The sequence below is a fragment of the Drosophila tropicalis genome, unplaced genomic scaffold (genome assembly GCF_018151085.1).
Source record: "Drosophila tropicalis isolate 14030-0801.00 unplaced genomic scaffold, ASM1815108v1 contig_867, whole genome shotgun sequence".
Classification (NCBI taxonomy): domain Eukaryota; kingdom Metazoa; phylum Arthropoda; class Insecta; order Diptera; family Drosophilidae; genus Drosophila; species Drosophila tropicalis.
In genome coordinates, this window is record NW_027173362.1 from 1,331,903 (window position 1) to 1,355,147 (window position 23,245).

Below are 23,245 nucleotides of genomic sequence, written 5' to 3' on the forward strand. Positions count from 1 at the left end.
AGTTTAGTTATTGTGATTTGCACTCACCTCGATATCATTGTTTTCCATCTCCTCGACACCAAAATCTTCGGGTATTTTGACATGGGCTGTCGATATAATGCGCACTCGATCCACTCTTGGATACTCAGTGACCAATGTGGAATTCCATAGACGTGCCTTGACTACCACTTGAGCCTCTGATCGTGCCGCCATGTTGTAGATTTCACACTCAATTCGAATGCATTTGGCTGTGCCCTTGTTGCAGTCCAGCTCGATGATGTCCTGTTTTTTGCCTTTACCGCCTCCTCCACTGCTGCTGCCTTCGCGTCCATCGAGAAGGCGCTCCAGTCGAGCCACTCTTTCAATGGCATTACGTGGCATTCGACTCAACGAATTTGAATGATGCTGATGATGACTCTGACTGCGATTGAAGTGCTGCATTTGCAGCGATGGACGCATCATCATGGACGCGGGTGCCCCTAAATACGCTGAATCCTGTTGCGGCTTGTTGGCCAACTTTAGGGGGATTCACATACTCCGATGCCACGGTACATTCGCCCTGTCCGATTTCCACATTGGGCCGCTGCTCTATATATAGAAGATATCGATCTTTCAGCGCTTCATCGGGATTGTTGTAGAGTGAGAGGGGCCAATGGATGACCATAAGCACTTTGGGCGCTGTCGATGGACCCTCGTTGAAAATGCTGAAACTATGGATCAATGGTGATCCCACATCTGACATTTCCATGGGCGAATCAGTCAGCTTCTCTGCTCCACTATAGAAACTCTGCTCGGGTATGGCCCATCCCCGGAAATGCAGCTTAGCCCGCCGTACCACATGCACGATGAGATTTTGATCGGGCAACTCTTTGCCCACCAGTTTTGAAGTGGTATTCGCAAATATGTGAAAGTTCATCGTTTTTTTCCCTGGGCTCCAGGCCCTTGGGTTGAAAACGAATGGTGACAAATGTGGAGCTGCCACGCAGCATGGGATTACCCAAACTGCAAGCCACCAAAGTGGTATTGAAGCTATTGCAAGTGGCATTTGTCTTGAGAAGGAGAGGGAAAGGAATTGTAAATCGACTTTCAGTGCAAATCTTAGGGGGGGGACTTACCGGTTTCTTGGTGGCCACATAGGACACACTAGCCTGATGCTCTATAAATAGTTGCGCCTCATATGCTGAATCTGCCAGATTGGTTACATTGATCCTAACCTCCAGTTCTGTTTCGTCCATTGTCCAGGTATATCCGTCCACTGCATGAAATGGTCACAAGGAAAGGTGTCAATCTTGCAACTCCCACTCCATGTTACTCGGTTACACTTACCTGAACGCGTTATATTTGGCTCTGCCCTGATGACCAGATCACTTTCGCATAGATCATCATCGCCACAATCCTTTTGGAATGTGCCCTCGAAGTCGATTTGTGCCCGCGTCTGATCCAATATGGGATTGAGCCGTATCAATGCCGATTCAGCCAACTCGTCCTCCTCCAGTGTGTACTTGATGCGGAATCCAATCGGTGTTTGTATATCCCGTGTATTGGCCTTGATGTAGCCGGTGACCATTTGGCAGCTGGTCTTACCATCGGTTCGCACCTTAACCACACGACTCACCACATTGCTGCGCTTGTTATCTCGATCAAAGAAGACGCGTGAGAATTTCTTCTGATGATCGAATGTCTCCGCCTCGACACTATAGAGAAGACTGAGCTCCTTGTTCTGGCCATCGTAGGGGTCGATGCTGCAGCAGGCCTCGAAGCTGAAACAGGTGAGATTCGAGCCGACATCGGCCCGACAACCCGCCCGATTGGGATCAATGTTGCGGGTCTCGTTGACGCCGTGTGTAGTCCGAATACTGATAATTGGACGGGCCAGAAGGACCACAGCGGCCGATGAATTGTAGGCACCAATCACCACATCCGGATAGGAGTTGTCATCGAGATCGGTTTTGCCCGATATGCTAATGCCGAATGTCTTGATGGGCCGCGACATGCCACGTCCACCCAACTCGGAGGCCTGAATTTTCTGAGCCGGCTCAGCAATGAGGCCTTTCGGTGATCCCAGATAGATGTAGACCACACCGTCTCCCTCATAGGGTGCACCCACGGCAATGTCCTCGCAGTTGTCCTTATTCAAATCACCGATGTTGGCCACTGCCAAGCCAAAGCGACTCTCTGGTGCTCCTGTTAGCTTCAATGTGGCCCGCTTGGGCAGCATGTCGTTCTCATTCTGGTATATATAGACAGCTCCGCCCTCCGTTTTCGAAAAGTAAAGGGGAGCGCCGACTATCAGGTCAGGCTTACGATCGCCATTAATATCCGCAGTGGCTATTTCATAGCCAAAACTGGAGCCAAACTGTTCGCCATCGATGATCTGGGCCAGTGGTATGGGATTGGTTCTCGACTGGTTCTGGAATATCACCACTTGTCCATGCCCCTGGGAGCGTGGCGCCCCCGCCGCGTAGGCCATATTATCATCATAATAATGGCCACCGGTCACCGACATGCCCAGATAGCTATATTTATCCACTGGCGAACGGGCATCCGAATGGTCCGTATTATAGATACTCTTGTCACGCTCCAGGAAACTGCCACCGATTTTGGTCACAAAAATGGTGCCACGCCAGGTAAAGGTACCCGGTGTGCCCAATACCATGGTCTCATCCTCGAGTATGGCACTGGAAGTGCCCACCTGGCACAAGGCATTATCCTCATGTTCCCTGCAAAAACAAGCAAACGACACGTCATTTCAACTGTGGTTGGTCTGGTGTGGATTTGTTTTTGTTCTTTTTTGGTGACATTTATAATGGATGAGATGACCAGGGTCAACACGAACATGAAAAATTGCAGGTTCTTTGCTGGCGGTTCTCGCTGGAGACTTTTGACAGGCTCCGCTCCTTGATTTTGGGTGAGCTCAGCTCGCCTCCATCTCCCCACAATTCGAGCCCACACGTAGAGTCATTTAAATAAATTAAAATTCACCTTTATGAGTGGCAGCCAACCTTTGCACAGTGGTACTCAACTGCAGAATAAAAAATTCCAATTTTCATAGGACACTTTTGTGTTCAACACTCAATTGCTTCTGCCACACTGTGCCAAACTGTGCAACGACAAGGACAACGACGTCATCGGTGTCACCACAGAGAGCCAGGGCTGCATGCTAATTGGCAAGACACTGAAGCTAAACACGCTTAGAAAACATACAAGTGTATGTTTGTGTGTGTGTGTGTGCGTGTGTCTTTTCCTAATTCATAATTCACCTTGACACCTTTTCGCTCTATTCCATTTTTTATGTCTCTCTTTGCCCTAGTCCTAGATGGAATTCTTCATTCCCACACTCACGCACTTACCTTGCTACCGAGCGTCCTCTGCATGGTTCGTAGACCTCATCGAACTCCAGATCATTGGTTAGAACATAACACAAGCCCTGGCCATAACGATTCTCGGAGTGGGTATAAACATATCGATGAGCACAAACAACAACCTATAAAAATGATAAGCATGAGCGGGGCTAAGATTTTTGGAAAAACAAACCGTCTGGACCTACCTTGCCAAAGTTCTGAGAACGAACAGTTACACCCATCCATTGTCCTTCTTTGATCTCATCACTTGATGGTGGCGATAGAAGTTCGCTATCGTAGGCTATAGTCATGAGGTTAGAAAATAAAGAATGTCATGAAAATTTTGTCAATTAGTAAGGCTAAAATCTGAATAGTTGTGTCTGTGGTTGTGCATGTGTGTGTGTGTGTTCGTGATTGTAGATACATATATATACATATATATTGTATGTATACGTATGTGTGGAGTTTCATGTGTGTGTGTGTGTGTCAGCAACAATAACAACAACAAGTGTAACAACAATTTATACTTAGTTAATATGCATTACCAACAATATTATACACAATACAAGTTAAGAGTAAAATAAATTTATATGAATAAATAGAAACATACATATATTTAAAAATATATACATATGTGATTATTTAAATACGAATATGTATGTATGTGTGTGTCTGTATATAACAAATTTCAAGTCAAAACTCGAATTATTTACAGCCAATTGAAGGGGTGGGGCAATGGGTGGGCGGTAAAATATGAATGCCAGCGGCCAATTGGAGCAGCAGCCGTTGCACACATGTGTCTGAAGACCTGGAAGTTGGAGCTAAAGCTGAAGCTGGAGCTGGAGCGCACACACATGTGGCCCCAAAGTAGCTGCCAAATGTTTGATTAAATGAAGCATGAAGAAACCTTTTAGCATATGATCGACACAAATGATACTTGGTGCTTCAAAAACTGTTGACAAACAACACGAAAAAAAATATGTATGTATATAAACCATTTTACATAATTTTCCAGTGATGCTTATTAAATGACATTTGACAGTTAACTCCTTCGTTTCAGTAAAATGTTGAAAATATGAAAATTTTAGGGACCAACAAGATGTAGTTGCCAGTGCTTGTAAAATATAGTTAAGGGTTGATAATTTTAAACTGATAATAATAATAAAAGAAAATTGAAAACCTACATATCTTCCATCACACGCTTCTTGTATGTATTAGCTAGATCTAGCTTCTAGCTAGTTTATACTCTTATGTTTCTGTAATTCACAATTCTCTTTAATCGTAGAGAATTGCAGTTTTTTCTACCGAATATACATATGTATATGTATATATATATATATTTTTGAATTTTCAGCTTTTCAGTTGTTTTTCTTGGAATTGAAATAAATATTTTTTGCCATTTCCAGTTAAACAGTTTTTGCACCTTTTATTGTGAAACAAGCCAGAAAAAAGCCAAAAAACATCAGTAATACCACACAAGAAAAAGCTAAAAAGAAAAATACTGGCAACACTGAACAAAAACTGTTGTTTCTATCCTTCCAACAAGTGATGGCATCCCATTTACATGACAAATCTGACTCACCGTTACAAATTGAAATAAAGAGGTTGATTGGATAAGAATTTTTTAATTTGTAAGTATGTAAATATTTTGATGAATTTAAAATTGCAAATGTTGAAAATAGTCGTATTGATAATGGGTATACAACTAAAATGGAAAGCGCTGCCAACTTGCTGTCAGGTTTGATAGAATGCTAGCCCCCCCCTCCCCGTCGGCCATTCCCACCAACAATCATCTGTCGTCGGGGGCAAGTGGAGGGAAGGGAACCCGAACACCGAACGTAACGAAATTGATTTAAAATGCATTTTTAAGCATCAAAGTGTTGAAATATGATAAATGATTATTACACTGGAAAATGGTGAGAAAGAGAGGCACATACATACATACATATGTACATGCATATGTATGTATGTGTGCATACAGTTAACGGAGAGGTAATCGGTGTTTCGGGGCGTGGGCTGTTCTTTGACGGGTTTGACGCGTCTGAACTGAAGTGAAAGTCTCAGGAAAAACGCATAGGCGCATGCGCGCAGCTGGAAAAACTCCATGCACAACCCAACGCAGCCTACGCTGATTTCTCATATACTTATGTACATTTGTTTTTGTTTTTATCTAATTTTGGCCTTAGATTTCCATTTTGCGTTGGCCCAGGCCCAGGCCCAATGAACTTTACCCTCCATTTCTTTCTTTACTATTCTTTTTTTTGTCAGTGCCTTTGACATTGAGCCACAAACTGAATGAATAAGAGGAATGTAAAAATGTGAAATTTACTTAAGAATTTCTGTTTTCGCTGTTTTTCAGTTTTACAGCTTTTCTTTTTGTGTTTTTGTATGCGTTCTTTAGCTTGCAGTTATTTTTATGCCTTGCCAACATTTGTTCTTCTTGCTTTTTTTTTTTTTTTTGTATTTTGAGAAATTTGTCACGTTTTGGGTCGGCGCCAGTCACAACTCTTGTACACAGCAGCCACAATAACATACACACACACACTCACACACCCGCAGTCGCTGCCGCAGTCAAGTCTCTGCCAACAGCCACGCTCTGATTGCCCCGAAGAGTTTCCAATAGTAAAAAAAAAAACGCCGCCAGAAACAAAAATAACAACAACAGCAAGAACGTCGACGACGACAAAAACAAAAACGGGAACATAGCCCGACCCAGTTGGAAGAGACTCAGCTAATGGCAGTTTGGGGCAGGCATAGAGGTTGGGGGTTGATACAAGGGGCCACATACATATGTATGTATGTATGTATATGCATAATGAAATTTACATATATCAAATAGAAGCAGCAGACATCAAGCCAGTAGTTGGTGGTCATTCTAATAAACAAAACTGAACAGCATAATTAGAGGCAAGTAAGTTATACAATCGAGAACCAGCTCGATTCCAGCTGCTAACTCTACTAATTTTCAAGTGAAACCCGATAAAACAAAGAAAAAAAAAAACAAAAACAATAGAATTGTACTTTAAGCCAACGTTTCTACTATAATTGATTAGAATAATGAAAATGCGAATCTTATCATATGAGGAAACTTTAAAATGTTTCTCTCTAATAAACCCCAACTCAAACTTAAAGAAAATTTATGTCAAAAGGCATTAATAAGCTTTCAAGTAACTGCATCTGATTAGAATAATAATAATGCCCAAGAGTAGATACGAAAATGAATATGAATTTGACAATAAATTAAAGAACTATCAAATCATTAGATAAGCTAAAGCTACTCTTTTGGAATTTTGAAATTTTATAAGACATTTGTCTAAAATGTCTGAGGGAAGGTCAGGACTAGTTTCAGAGTGCTGGGTAGATAAATTCCAAAAACAAAAGCTAAAACATTTGTGCCAGTTGTTCAGAATTCTTGATGACTATATAGCTAGATACATATGTATGTATGTGTGGATGTATGTACAAGTGATTATGATGTCAAGTGGCGTTCCGAGATTTACTAGTTCTACATATGTATGTATATAAATTTTAAAAATATTAAGAGCATTTATTTTTTTTTCTTGAATATTCTCTCCAGTGATGTTGACAAGACCCTAGACACAATGCTATTCGGAGGAGGGAAAAGATGTCTTTGAGCTTAAGAACTAAACCTTGGAAGGGCACCTGTCTTTGCTGTGATTAGACTAACTAAGCAAGGTCAAAAATAATCGTATAAAGATGTCTTCTAATTAACGTTTATCATTTAAACTTAAAACTCAAGAATCTAACAATAAGAGAAAAGCTCAAAGGAAATATGAATATATAATATCAAAATATTGTTGCAAAATCTATTTGAGTCACTTAAAATTCTTAAATAGGCCACATTGAGAACCTTTTACATCATTCACTTTTATAGTAATACGTTTTTAAGTTAGTTCTTTACGCTGTCTATACATATTTAGCTTAGCTAGCGAAGTTAAAGCTTAGATCTAATAGTTCAAATATGTATGTATATATACATAAGTATATTAGGTATGCAAATATGATAATACAGTTGGCATGCCCAACGAATATAGCATTTAGCAAGCGAATAAGCAAAATGGCGATCATCATTTCTTCCTCTTCTTGATTGAGTTTTTGACATGCGTGCATGACTGTACATAGAATTGTATGGTGATATATATATATATATGTATATATAGGTATTAGTTTGATAGATAAATATTTAATTGTATTTGTTGATTATGAGTGCAGCATTTAGTTAATTGAAACAAACAAAATCAAGTGAAAAAATAGGCAAATCATAAGAAAATAAAACAATTAATTCCTTTTCTTTTTGTTTTTCTCAAAAACGAAACGAAAATGATAAGGAAACAAATTAAAAACAATGGGTTAAATAAACAATTCGTATGATATGCTTCAGCATTATGTTGTGAGGATTAGAGAGTTTGTCAATTTTTGGTTTGGTTTTGTTTAAATTATTTAATTTGGTGAAAAGAAAAAAAAAAAAGAATACAAAGGTAAACAACAAATAAAGCAACCCCTACCACTTACTCTTAATAACGTCATAAGATCCTCCTTCGGCTAAATGATAAATTTCGTTTTGCGAAAAGAATTTGGCAATGTGTTTTAAGATCAATTTGGATATTTTTTGTTATTTTGATCAAATTGTTGTTTTTTTGTTGAGAAGCATAAATTATAATCCATAATCCAAATTATGCAAATATTTTTTTTTTATATTTGTTTTCGGGGGTAAAACGAAACAAAAGTTAAGGGAAGTAAGAACAAAAAAAACGCATAAAATAAAATAAAAATATATAAAAATTAAACCATAAAAAAAAAAAATAAAAGGAAAGAAATGAAAAGAAAACATTAAATAAATTATTGTAGTTATATTTAATATATATAAATTATATATTTGTTGTTGTATGTGAAAAATACTGACTAGAATTCTATACAGAAATAATTGATTTGGGAAATTTATGTTTTTTTTTTTTTTTTTTTTTTTTTTTTTTGGTATTGCTATAAATATATGTATTTATATATAATTAGAATATATAATTTAGTCACAGTTGTCTCTGGTTTTAAATCTTTATACAGCATAATTTGTTTATTAATTGTAACTTTTTATTATTTAGATTTATTTGTTTTTTTTTTTTTATATACAAGAAAAATTCAAATAAAAAATCGTAAATTTATTGGAATAAAAGTTCAATTTCGTGGATCGCTCCTTAATGTCATTTGTATTCACCCCAAGAATTCTGTTAAAGTTTTAAGTTAGTCACCAAATGTGGTTAAATACTAGTATGAGTGGTTAGGACCCGCCCCGGAAATGGTCTAGTACAAGACAAGCATATCTCTGGCATAAGTAGCAATCCAATGTATGTATATATAGAATAAAACCCTTCACCAATAATAATATTTATTCATTTGGTTTTATCAATTGACTTACAACTAATCTACGTAATCTCTATAAAACATAAGATTTTGATTGGGGGCAAAAAGAAACCTATAAAAATGATTACTAAATATAAAATTTAGATAAACTGCCTAATCGATCTATGTAAAAACTAAATACAAACAGATAATCCACTTTCAGGATACTTACATCGTCGTCCATCTGTGATAACCTGTTCGCAATCATCAGTCCTTTGGGTAATCGGACATCGCCAAAGGGCTCCCGATCTTGTGGTGTTTGGTTGCAAATTCTGATCCAACGGAGCTCCCACCAGAAGGCTGTAAATTGATAAGCAAATTGTGGGTTTTAATTACAGATTAATCGATTGATCAATAAGTGCTTTAGTCAGTCAGTCACTCGGCATAGTCTCTTCGTTTAAGTGTAGTAGGTTGCTGGCTGAGCACGAAACTTCAATCATTGCTGGTTCAATGCACTTTTTTTTGTTCGTAGGGGCTTGGCCCTGCCAAAATGTAATTACTTTACTACAAGAAAGCACGAGGGTCGTCGACAGTTGCTGCTGCTGCTGCTGCTATAACATAAAAGCCCAATGAGCAGCAGCTCCAGCTCCAGCACCATCAGCACCAATGGCAATGGCTGGGCGCGTCCACACGAAAGATGTGTTGCCTAATGAGCCACCATAGCCGAAAAGTTTCACCCACGTTCTGTGTCTGTGTGCGCATGTATGTTTAACATGAATGTTCATTATCCTCAAAGCAGCCAAAAACAAAAAACCAAAAACAAATAAAACTCACCAAGCAAGCCAAAAGCCATAACCAACACTAACAGCGCAATTGCAACAGCAACAAGAGTAACAATCGCATGTACATACATACATACATTTGGCTAAGAGTGGGTTTATGGCCGCTATTAAATGGCACCTACACACCACTAACTTTACCACCAGCAACAACAACAACAACCGCCGCAGCAGTGGCAACAACACTCACTGCCACACCAGCAACATCCACCACCATTAGGGCAACACCAAGAACAGCGACAACATCAGCGACAACGGCGACAATATTTAAGTGCCCATAAGGAGAATCTTTGGCATTAGACGGGTCTTTCCCTTCCTCTTTCTATCTTATTGATGGGCCAAAGGGACGATTCTCCACGCCTTTCCATGCAGACTAGCAAAATCAATTTGATAAACATAAAATTGACTTTACTTGTAAATAAGTATATATTATTAAGTTATTATCTTCTATTCTAGGCGAAACTAGTTTAAGTTGCATTCAAAGATCCTCTAGGCTGTAAGCATGGGAGGTTTTCTAATGTAGTAACTAAATTATGTAGTCATTAGGTTAATCAACATTCAGTGCCAAATACTCTGCATACGAATGCGGGAAAGACTGACCCCAGAGAAGAGGTAGGGTAAGAAATCAGGATTCACCTAACTTAATCCAGGATTAATACATGGTTCATGACTGATTGAGATGAACTAAAAAAGGTCGATTTTTATAGGTGAGTTATGTAATAGGAATAATGGGAATAAAGTCGAATAAAGTGTATATTCTAGTCGAAGCAAAACAACTTACATGTTTAGGATAGAAATGGAAATCTAATGTCTTGCATTTGCGATTGTAGCTGAACCTGAACTCGAACTCGAAGTCGTACCTAGTTACCAAGTTGGAAAAAAAAGGCAGCAGTGTCAAAACAAGTCACTTCTCTGCACTTTGCCTAGCGCACACGTCCAGTTTCAAGTACCAAAATACCAGTAAGAGTCCACAAGCCCCGTGGCCCATGGCCTGATATTTGTCTTGTGGCCATTATGTTGACACTTGGACTCTCTCAGATCTGGGGGCCCCCTCTGCTCCCATTCTTGTTCGTTTTATTGCCTTCGTGTCACGTTTGTGTAAATCTTGCAGCAGCAGCAACAGCAGCATCGCCAACAACAACAGCAACAGCAACAGAGACTTTAGACTTGTTTGCTTTCAGCCTGGTCTGCAGCGTTCGGGGCTGCTTGCTGCTCATTTAGCATGTTTAGTTTCTTGTCAACTCGCGAGATTTGGTAATGAAATGGAGGGATGACGAGAAGGAGGAGGACGACGAAGAGTAGGGGGGAGGGGGAAAGAACCAGAAAACGAACACTTTGGGCTTCATCGTCTCCAAATACGGGACATGACATAAATCTGGCCACAATGGCCGCTAGCCATAAATCTTTGACATTGGACGCTGGTCGTCGGCTGAGTCCATAAAATAGTTTTAATGATCTGTCCCTGCCCCTGCCACAGCCTACGAATTCGTATTGGAATTCCAAATTATTGGAAGTTATTTGATTTGAAGTTTCAGTCGAACGATGAAGTTGATGTTGATTTTATGGCACTTGCCACTTAGCTTATCAATTAGCAGCTCCAGCGACTAGTCCACGATGCATGGTGGATGTTTTTAGTTGGTGGGTGAAGAAGATGTTTTTTTTTTTGCTTGCAGTGTGAGGATGAGGGTCCAGCGAAGGGGACCCTGTGCTTCCACTTTCACACAAATCAATTATCAAGATGAGTTGCTCCACTTGCTCCACTCGAAGGCAATTACTTAAAATCCCTCTCAAACTTACTCCAACTCCGTCGCTCCCCCTCCTTCACTCCCCCCTCTCTCTCTTTTCTTTTCTCTCTTGATCTTTATGGATCAATTTTGAGGTTTGGCATTTGTTCTGGGAATGCTGATGTTGATGCCAATGACGATGATGATGATGATGAACTCCAAACGGAGTGGTGCTGGTGGTATTGGAGGAACGGGTATGTGTATGAGTGGGCATGGCGACGTCTTAGAATGCATTTAATTAAATTTAAACATTAATTGCCACACCAAATGCGACGCGCGTGTCGTTTCAATTGCCCACAGGCCCAGAACCCTTTCAAGTGGGCAATCAAGCCAGTGTATGGGGATACAATAGATCCCCGTTCCCGCACTGCTATCGTGGCCCTCTTTTAGAATTTTGATTGTTTGACTGACTGACTGACTGACTGCCTGACTGGCAGGCAGCATTCAAGTGATGCCACAAAAATTCAATTAGAATTATTTATTTCTCATGAAAGAGATGAATCGAAAAAGAAAAAACTTTCAATGGTTCCCTTTTCTTCAAAACTGATTAAAGTCTTGAATAGGTTTTACAGACTGCAACTAAAACTAATTACTACTTTTGTAAATACAGCTAATTTAGACACTATAAAAGATTCAGATTATAAAAGAAAAGGAGACCTTTGACAGTTTTTTAAATGAAAATTACTTCACTTAAAGAGAAAAAACATTCCCCGTTTAGCATTTTAGAGCACTAACATAAGTTACATACATAGTTCTATTAGCATTTCGTAACACTAAACAGAAAAATTTCTATCCAAAAGATTTAAAGATTCAAGAGAAAATTCATTGAAAATCTATGAGTTTACTTTTTGAACATCATCTTCAGTGGTTAATTAGAACAAATATTAATTGATTCTAAATTATAAAGGTCTTTCAGTTCTAGTTCTATCTTAGGTCAAATTTGCATAATTTTGGATCATCATTAATATCAAAACAATTTTGACTAGTAAATGTGCCTCATAATATTCGAAATTCTATCCTATTTGGATCCGATATGAATACAAAAGTTCATCAGCTTTTGATTGCGATTATAGACAGCTTATTGAGTGAATTGATACTGAGGATAATCATATCCAAGACAACATTCCCAAGAACGTATGTGATCTGTTCTTTTTCAGTTTTTGTCATCTCGCCTTCCAGCTGTATTTGTTTTTATTTAATTTTTTGTTTTTTACTTTCCGTCTTATTCATTTGTTTGTTGTATTTCATCTTCTTTTTTTTTTTTTGCTGTCGTTGTATTGTTGTGTATCTTATAAGTCATGATTATCACAAGTGTTTCCAAATGCTGCAATCCCATTCCCCTCGACACCACCACCTCTCCCCTTTTTATAGATTCTCCCCTTCATGGCTCTTTAGCTGTTCTGCATATATTTGCTCTTTAAGAGCATTGCGTTAAGTGTTCTTAGGGCGAAACCCCCCAAAAGTATGTACTACTTGTCATCCCCCTCGCTCACTCAGTCTATCTATCAATGTATCTGCATATTTATTATCGTTTGTCTTGCCCTCCCGCAACTTAGCCATAAAGAACAACAACAAATATGAGAATATTTCGTTAAAATTTTTGGTCGTCGGTCTTGGGTTCTCTGGTTGGGTTCTCCCCCTTTAAGTCGTAGTTTTGTATAAATATTTATGCCTGAATTGGAGACAAAGCCAATGAGAAGGAACAATACGAAAATGATGGTGCTGCAGATGCTGCTGATGGAACTGACGATATACTCATATATGCAAAAGAATTTCAAGTGAATCCACATCCGGTTAACAGATGCCACAATAATAGACGCATCCGAGGAATTATTCACCGTGAATTAATAGTACATAGTGACGCAAATTTCACGCAAATAACTAAATCAACAAACCCGATGAGTCAGATTAAATATCTACCCCGGCGATTCGTGGAAATTCTATGCCTAATATATCTCTCTTTAATTATGGCCAAAGGGCAATCAGAGTTTGTCACGTCCTTTGCACGTTTTACTTGCTGTCACAGCATGTAGATACTTCATTGGTTTTTGTTCCATAATTTTCTTTTGAAAGTCCATACGAATCCGATTCGTTTCAATTTGAATTGCCTTGCAAAAAGACCTCGGGGCACGTGATTTCTCATTCCTATTTATTGGTCTCGGTGCGTTTGCTTCCTGCAGGCGGCATCTCACTTCCTGCTGGCAACTGGATGAAGTTATCTAGCCAAAGGTGAGGGTTTTCTCTCTCGCACTAAAGAGTCTCGTCTACCTGTGTCCTCTTGTTACCTGTCAGATTGAATGCATCGATAAGGGGGGAACATGCGGTGTCGTTTACCTGCAGCTGTTGCCATGCCCATGTCCATGACCATGCCTCCTGTCCCTTCACCTGCCTACACTGTCGAAACAGGAGTGGCAAAGGCGACGTGAAAATCTGAAGTTTAAGACATGTCGCAACTAAACTGACAGCTCCAAGTGACCAAAATCAAATTACGTAAAACCAAAACCAGAAAACAGAAATCAGAAACACAAAAAATGAAACCAGCAGCAACTGAATTACCATTATTGTCTAATTCAATTTGCGCATTAAGTCGATGACATGAAAAACAACCGATTGACACTCCAAAAGTGCTCAATGTCAAAGTCGCATTCGACATGGATCATTTTTAATGGTGGGTTGTTTGGGGGGGCAATGTATTGAGGAATTTCAAAATGGTACTACATTTCGGGGAAAATTCAAGTTTAAATCAAAATATCATGGGTATGCGGAATTTGTATACTCAGCATTTATTGAGTTAAATAGATGAATAGAAGCACGAAGCACACGATATCAATAGATCATTTTATTGTTTTTGCTCGGCAGCTCAGACTTTTAAGATATTTCCCAAGGGGACGCTCTCTCACACTTGAACCAGTTGAGAATTACAAGCGAATTCATTTGAAGCAAAAGCAAAGCATGAGATTCAATTAATGAACGGTAAGAAAGCCAATAATCCGTTCACAAGCAAACACAAACAACGAGTTAAGTAAATATTTTTTAAGTCTAAAGATTTTAAAAACTATAAAAACTATATATGTCGGTATGTATAAGTACATATGGATGTGGTAACTCAGAAAAAAAAGATTCTAGGCCAAATTGATGTAAATTTTGTCCAATTGTTCCACAATTTTGTTGTCTTATTAAGGGACATAGATACATAATTAGTAACTTTATAGGATAAACTAGATGTAGACTATCAACCTAACTATATTTTACAACGTAGCCTTCGGTTTCCATCCCTACACTTAGGGATTCGAACCCGGATCCTTGATACTCAGTTGCATACATATTTTAGATTATCATATGAAAATGCTGGCTCAATTATAATGGATTACAAACGCCGGGCATAAACTATAAAACTAAGGCCAGAAAGTATTAAGAATGGTATCGAATTTAGTACTCTAATCCAAACTATGTCTCTTTTCGGTTATAACATTTCAGTTATGCTTATTTCGTTACGTATCATCCATTTCAAGTCCAATTAAAAATTACTTTTAATCCTTTCAACATAAGTAATTACTTTACTATTAAGGCCTAGCCTAGGCCGAACCCAAAACTAAAACTAAGACCCTCGGAGCTTAACAATACTCGTATCGTAATCGGTTTCTGCCGAAAAGATTTGTCAAAGAACTCAAATGAAAAAAAAAAAAAAACAAAAGAAAACAAAAAACGCGGTAACATAACCCATATTTCAATTCATTTTTTTTTTGGGATTTTGTTTATATGTTGTCTTACAAGTTTTTGGCGTGCTGTGGCAATTGAGCAACTTAAAATTCAAGACAGGCAGCTCGCCTCATCCGACCAAATGCGCATTTTTTGTTTGATGGGATTTTTTTGGTTGGTTAAGTCACCTTCTACCCACCTTGCTCCCCCCCGGCAACCCCCTAGGAGTTATGAGACAGTATGCACACTCAACGAGGTGGCAACAAGAGTTTCGGTATAGGGGCGTGCCACTGACTGAGGTGTTGCTACTGACACGTGTCTTGTCCGTCTATAAAAAGATATTTTTGAATGAAGTCATAGACCAGTCCTTAAGTTGATTAAGAGCTCAAGGGTTTTTATTTTTCGATTTGGTGAAGAAAAAAAATTAATTCTCTTTGCATTTTGGGCGTCATAATTCGTTTTTATACAATTTTTCATTTTCGGATGTTTCAATTTTGTTTGGCCAAAAAGTCTAAACAACATATAATGTGAGGCCATCACGCGCTTCCGCTATTTGCCAGAGTTTTCTTATATGTTGTTGAATGTTGTGTCCATTAAAAAGTGAAAGAACGACGGAGGGGGTTTTCGGGGGGCTGGGCAGGAACGATAGTGCCATAGAGCATGGGGTAATGGGGCACGATGGCGCCGATATGAAAGTTTTTGTGGAAATTTACAAAAGAGAAAAAAAAGGAACAGCAGCAAAAACGCAAAATAAGTCAAGAAACTGGCATTTTCATTATTTTTGTTTTACAAGTTTGCTGGCTTCTTCTTCCCCCATCTTTTTTGTTTTTGGGCGGCTGTCGTTGAACTTTACCATTTCAGACTATGACAATGGCGCATTGGCCTCGCTCTACATAAACGAAACTAGAAATTATTGGGTCATAACTCACACACGCGAGCACATAAGTAGGGCTAGCAAAATGGCCAGAAATTGATGGGTCGTAGGCAGGAAATGCAGAGCAGCAGAGTGCCATGGAATGGATTGGAGTGAAGTGGAGTGGAGTGGAGTGAAGTCTAGTGGAAGCGCAGCTGATTAACCTCGATCTCCCTACTAATTGGAACTGATAAGAGATGAGACATCGTTTGGCTTGGCCATCGACTGGCAGCTGAACTGAGCCGTTGCATTGATTAATTATGGGTCAAGTCAGATCTATATACATATGTTTATATGTACATATGTATGTATGTGGTTGTGGGGCATTGGAGCGTTAAATTGCCACGGTAGCCCCGCTTCAGTCAACCAAGCAGCCAACCGGTAACGTAAAACGAGTAGTTTCCGACTGACAGCTGTGGCGGCTTTTTCTGGTTATCTTTTCTCTTTTTGTTGTGTTGCAATTTGTTTTGTTTTGTGCTCTTGTTGCTGCTGGGTTTTTCCTCTGTTTTTCATCAATGAAAATTAATGGCAAGGTCAAGCATTGTGGTAGGAAAACCCCTAACTCTAATTGAAAGTACGGGAATGCGTGTAATAAATTCGTTAAGAGATGATTGGATAAAGTCTAAACCAAGTGACATTTGACCTACCCAACTACCAAGCCAAGTATGCATACATATTTGTATGTATATGTGGTAAAGACATTTAGCGCTTTCTAATGATCATCCAGGGAAATGCACAGTGGACAAGGTCAATGTCACATGACGGAAATGACAATGACAAAACGATCCCGGATCCCCCCTTTGGGAATGGCATTTGCGTGTTGCAACCCTCCTCCTGGGGGAGTTAAGGGACAAAAGGTGAAGATGATGGGCTAGGTCAGTCAGCGGACAAAATGACTTGACAGAAACAGAAACAAAATGAAGTGTGTGTCGAAATTAACACTGGGACCCCTTAATGATGGCATTAAAACGTTTTACGTTTCATGTTGGCTAGCTTGGCCTAGGGTAGGACCATGGCAGGTTGACGGGGTATGCTATGACAATGAAACATTTTGATGATGGTGACAATAAAAGCGTAAACACACCTATATATACATATACATATGTACAAAAAAATATATTCCTATATGTATATGATGGAACCAGAACCACAACCACAGCGTCATCATATTTGTTTTATATGTTGTTGTTGCTTCTTCTAGGGAACACAAAGGGGATGGGAGCATAGAGGAAAAAGAGTCAGGCATTGGCATATATTTAAACTTAATTTTTGTTCTGCATTTTCTATTCATACATTTGTATACCCTACCATCAAACTGTTTATTAGGCAGCAGCGACCAGAAAGGATGATAGGATACTTGCTGCCTATTTAAACCAATTTGATCGGATTATCGGTAGGGATAAGTCAATTCTTCTCTATGGTAAGGGTATTCTTAAGTCAGTGCTATGAATCAATATACAGAATTGGTTGTTTTTCTTATCCTTTTGTGTCAAGACGATGCCGATCCAACCGCACCATATATCTCGAAGCCGGAGCTGGGAGACAATGACAGTTAATAGCCGTCGCTAAGTGGGCACCGGAGACCAGAAAGGGAGAGAGAGAGAGAGAGGGGTGGTCACAGAATGGAGAGAAGAGCATGGAAATGCCGGCATACATAGGTAAACACTAAACAGAGAATAAGCAATGCCGAGCAGGTAAATTACTATAACCAGCCAAAGGATAAGCAGCGAGATAGATAGATACACAGAGAGAGAGGTAGAGCGAGAGACAGAGAGGTAGGTAGATGGGTGAGGGGGCGATATGTAAACGTGCGCATAAATAAACAGTCGAACGGACAAGCAGCGGGTTTTGTGTTTTGTTTTGTTGTTTTTTGAATTTGAAAAGGAATTGGCATATAGGGAGGGAAGGGTCGAACTTGAGCTCGAGCTCGAGCTGCCTGCCGCCGGCTGACATGAGCATGCCACACAAGTTGGACGCAGGTAAAGAGCCCAAGCCATAACCAAGCCACGGCAATAAGTGCGGGCGGTCATTTGGGGAACGTATGTGTGTGTGCGTTTGTGTGTGTGTGAGTGTGTAGGCAGGCAGGATGGTCAGGAAGGAGCAGATATAGCGGGGGGCGTGCCCCAACGAAATTGATAGGCGTCCACTACAAATTTCGTTCATCAAGTGTTAAAAGTTAACTTGAATTGTTCAGGGAAAGAGAAAAAGGCAGAGAGAGAAAAAGGGAAAGATAAGTGTCATTTCTCATTATGGTTATATCTATATCTATAATTTCATGATTTTATGGGGAAGATGGAAACTAAAATGTTCTGGACAAGTGTTCAATGATGTAACTCGAATCTAAGGAATCATCTCAAGTTATCATCACCAAAGTAACTTTCAGAGAAGATGATGACAAAACTTGGAAAAGTTTTTACCTGTTTAAGACGAATTGACATGCTCTTTGAATTAAGCTGGTTTTGTTAATAGTTAGTTGTTAGTTTGTTTCATTCTATTCAATTAGCAACATGTTGCTAAAGCCTTCTGCTCTCTTCTTTAGCTTTTGGTATGTTCTTTTGAATTAGATCTAATTTTCTGGTCTTTAGCTTGTGCTTTATAATGACACTCAAATCAGATTTATCAGTCAGCTGATATGAATGTATTTCTTTTTAAATTAGCAACATGTTGAGAAAGATATGCCAAAATGTTGCTTTTGCTGCCTCCCCCCCCATCTCCTTTGCCCACATCATTAAAATTGAAAATAATATTTCAATAATAAATACTTTTATATATTTTTTTGCCTGCTGTTTGGGCACTTCAATTAAAAGTCATTAGCATAATGGCTTAAAACGACACTCGACACTTTACCAGTCTCTCCCTCCTTGCCCTCTGTCCCTCTGACGTTGCCCCTGATTCTGACTGTGTGACAAAAACAAAGCAATAACACCAGCAACAACATGTTGAGGGGCCTTCAAAGTGAATTTACTTGTGTCTCATGTAATTTATGCAAATTTTATGCGCACACCAACAAAAAAACCACAAAATATAATAAATAAATCATTATATTATAGACCTAAGACATACCCTGTACAATTACATACAATGTTGCTAGGAACAATATTGCAAGGCATGCAAATTGTTGGCAACTCATGTCTTTATGTTGCCAGTAGCCCAACCCATTAGCCATTCCATTGATGGCTAAATTTGTTACAGGTATAAGATTTATTTATCTGAAAGTCTGTTCGACTTGTCTGCACTCAATCTTAGACTAAACTTCATTCAAAAGTTGTACCCTTTGACCCTTCAGTTATAGGGTATGCTGACCAAAACTGAATTGTTGCTGAAACAAGAGAACTATACTCAAAATGCCAAGATATACAGAAAATTATTCTTTTTTGCCTAGCTGAGGTTAAAGAGTGACAGTGGGAGAGGGGTGTGCTGGTGGACTGGAGAGTGCGTAAAATTTGTGGGCCCTGTTTTCATTTAGTTTATGGTGACATAATTAAAATTTATATGACAATGCCGATCGGCAATTATTAATGCTAAAGCAGCAAAAAAGTAGCTAGAGAAGCCCGCATACATATGTCAGGGACAAGCTGAACTCAATTGAATGGGTTACAGCCCAGCCCCCTCCTCTTAGTCCCCTCCCCTTAGTCATATATGAATACATGTATTAATCCACCCTCTCTCATCCCCTATAATAGTGCCTTTTCACTCTCTTAAAGTTTGTAATTATTGGGCTAATTAGAATGATTACACAGCAAATCAATCGATCAAGCTTAAGGAAAGTGAGAGAGAGAGAGAGAAGGGTAAGATCTGAGTCAGCAAAAAAGTTGGCTAGAGAATAATAGTGACAGAGAAAGAGACAAAGTGAGAAAAGAGAGAAAGAGAGCTCTGGAAGTAGAGCAAGAGTTTGACAAAGTAACATAAAAAACATAATTTATATCAACTAGTTTCATTATCTTATCTCCCCCTTAGCTAATATCGAAAGGGTGTACATACATATGTATAAGAGCACACACACACACACACACGTAAATGTATGTATACATATTATCACAACTGTACAAATATATACCTAATATATACACATAAACACAGGATTGATAAGGCATGAAAAAAAACTATTTTACTCGCAAAAAAAAGAAACTAAAAATAAACTAAAGAGATTTCAGTCAAAACAAAGTTTTCAGACATTTCAAAATTCTGGTATATAAACTTGGACTTGATCTCTTCGAACTGCTTGCAATTGATGGAATCATGTGATCACTATATACACATCGATACTGAATATAGTTTTTCCTGATATCTCCCAACAGCACACAGTCTATACATTTCACACACTGATATCAAGGGAGGTTAAAATAACGAGAAAAGTTTTGATAAGATCGTCCCTACTAAGCCCTAGGCGGCTCTTTTACTTTGAAGCATAATAATTTGGGCTTTTGGTAAGAACAATAATATTAAGTTACGAAATTTACTTAAGTTCCTATTAGAATTTTGTAAACTTTGCCTCTTTTAAAAAAAAAAGTTTCTGCAAACTATCTGAGCCATGGTAATTGAATTATGGTTAAAGATCGCTTTAGATTTAAAGAGAGAAGAAAACATCATAAGCCACAAAGGTAAACCAAAGTGGAATAGCGTTAAGTGAGAAGAAGGTCAACAGAAAATGAATGCATTTTAGATCGGATACTGACATCTGTTGCGGAATATATATATTATACTCATATCTATATAAAGTGTGATTGATTGACTGACTGTTTGTGGTTAGCTTTAGCCATTGCCACTGATATCAACAGCTGCTCAAACAGTTTAAGCATATGGCCAGAGATCAGGGCTGGACTATGTGATTGGGGCCTGAAACAAAATCAGAAGCATAAAGGGTCCCGAGGTTGATGAGACTGAATCCTCTCCTGTAAATTACATAATATCATGTACTTACAAAGATACATTACAGATCCAACATATGCATCATTCACTTCCGCCTTGCATTAGAATTGAAATTGGAATTCGAATTGGGTTAATCATTTTTGTTTCGTTGAATGTACAGATATATATACATAAGTATGTTGCTATGTTCTAGTCATACTCCGATAGGAGCTCTTATCATCTCCACTCCATTGCCAGTGTAGAGTAGCATACGTGGCCCAAATATTTCGATGGCCATATATGTACATAATCACAATTACAATCATCATTATGGGTTGTTGTATTGTTATTGTTATTATTGAACTTCTAACTAATCCGTATCGCCGGCATTTAATGAATTGAAATCGTTTGCCAGTAAAAGATTCCCATGTCTGTTTTGTGTACCATAAAGTACTTGCCCTATGACCGACCGACCATACATTGATTTCAATTTTTCAGATTCTTGATTTTCGATTTTTTGTTTGTTTTTCTTTTCGAGTTAATTGATGAATTTATGGGCCACGTCCGGAGCGGAGCAATGATTTTATACATTTTTTTTCTCTCAAATTTCGCTGAAAGCCAACCGAAGTTTTGTGTATACAAATGAATAGACAAACGAACTGAAAAGAATTAAAAAATGTATCCAAACCAAAACCAAGAGTATTTGTAATTACATATGGATGTATGTAAATTCTGTTGAAGTCCTTCTTTGTCATTAACTACTAGATGAAAAGAATTACTTTATACACGGGTCTGACGAGTCTCAATATTTAGTTGGAAATAAAGTTTCATTGAAATAAATTTCAATCTTTGATCTTAATTAGTTCTTAGTTCCAAAACCAAAGACTTTGCCATTTGAGAATGCCATATGTAAAATAATTTTGCTCCTTTTCCCCCATCTCTCTCTCTCTCGTCTGTTTGTTGTCGTCCCACTCATTCTGTTACTGTCACGTTTTGGCGGTTATGCGAAATTTGCTTTTATTTCTGTTGACTCTGCGAATTTGGAGCAAAAAGGGCGAACGCAGGCGTGGAATTGGAATCTGATCTTTTTGTATGCTCAATTAAGTTTTTTCTGTGGTTGTTGTTGTTGTTTTTTAAAAAGTATTAATTTAAGAACTCATTCCCTTCCCCAAAGTAAAAAATAAGCGCACAGACTAAAAGTTACCCTTTGTATATAACATTAATATTCCAATCCCTAAACTTACATCAATATCCTTTTCTAGTTCTATGCACAGTGGCGACCCCTAGAGTTTAGTGTTTTTCACATGCCTCTTCTTCCAAAGGTTTTTCAATTTCTTGATTTATGAAGATTCAATTGGAAAATCTCTTTTACAGGCCTACAGGGTATGAAAATTCAAGCGAATCTGCAAAAATTGAGTTGGTGTAGGGTTCTCTTTTTTCTTATTTTAAGAAATTGTTTTTGCAGGCTGCAGTCAAAATCAGTGGGTGCATGTGCATTGAAAATTTATCGCTTTACTAAAGCTGTCAGCCTGATGAGCGTCCAGTCACATGGCAGGCCGAACAATGCACAGTGGCTGCTAACTCCGACTCCAACTCCGACTTTGACTCCGCCGTCTGTCCGACTTGAACTCGGATTGCAAGCTTCAGGGAGAGAGCTCGTTAAATGTATAAAAATTTGAATTTCAAATGCGTTTTTGTGCGCCTGTTGCATGTTGTGTGTTGAGTTGTTGTTGCAAATGTTTTTGCTATTGTAAACACATTTTGCAAAACTGGGCAAGAAAAAGAAAAACCCCGAGACCCAATGCTGCCACAGAAACAACGGCAGCAACAGGAGCCGCCAAGTCGTCTACATCTGCCAGTTGTTAACGGAAGTGTTGATGAATTTATTTGTCAAAATTGTTTTATGAAGTTGAAGAGATGTATTCGCCCAAGCGAGCTGCAGGATATACCACGAAGAGGAAGAGGGAGAAGAAGAAGTAAAGGAATGGTAGGAACCAAGAAGCAAGGTAATGGTAATGAATCCATGTTCATGTCCATGTCCACCAACAGTTTCATCATCATGCCAAGTCAGAGTCAGAGATTGCCGCCTGATTGACATTTAAATGGAACTGTCAGTGCTTTAGGTCTGTCTGTCTGTCTTTGTGTTTGTCCGTCTGTGTGTGTGTGTGTGTGTGTGGTTTCCCCTATTCCTTTAATATTTGACAGACGTGTGCCGGTTCCTATTGTTACCAAAGCTTAAAATCAACAATGAGTTATCTCAATTGTTTGCCGCTGTTTTGTTAATTAATCATCGCAGCTGCAGCTTCATATTTACCTGCAACGAGACGAGAAAAAAGGGGAAAAAAACAATTAAACACGTCGAACGATAGCTAAAAGATTGTTGTTGTTGTTCTTAGTTCCATATTGTTTTTGTTTTAGTTGGAAAAATCATTAAGATGAAAATGCCGTAGGCAATAAAATGTCCCTAGTACATAACACTTGGCCCAT

General features: G+C 38.7%; 1 protein-coding gene and 1 long non-coding RNA gene across 2 annotated transcripts in view; one reads left to right on the forward strand and one right to left on the reverse strand.

The window, feature by feature from the left end:
- The window catches only part of mew (multiple edematous wings), a 49,763-nt gene that overhangs the window by 1,588 nt on the left and 24,930 nt on the right, over window positions 1-23,245 (reverse strand). The window contains 8 exon segments of the mRNA XM_068298686.1: window positions 28-504; window positions 506-901; window positions 903-1,028; window positions 1,095-1,234; window positions 1,306-2,699; window positions 3,330-3,463; window positions 3,527-3,621; window positions 8,908-9,035. Of these exon segments, the coding sequence (XP_068154787.1) occupies window positions 28-504; window positions 506-901; window positions 903-1,028; window positions 1,095-1,234; window positions 1,306-2,699; window positions 3,330-3,463; window positions 3,527-3,621; window positions 8,908-9,035 (2,890 nt within the window).
- On the forward strand, window positions 4,052-7,146 carry LOC137583604 (uncharacterized). The gene is made up of 3 exons (XR_011033427.1): window positions 4,052-4,301; window positions 4,727-4,951; window positions 6,898-7,146. It is a non-coding gene; the product is annotated as an uncharacterized lncRNA (long non-coding RNA).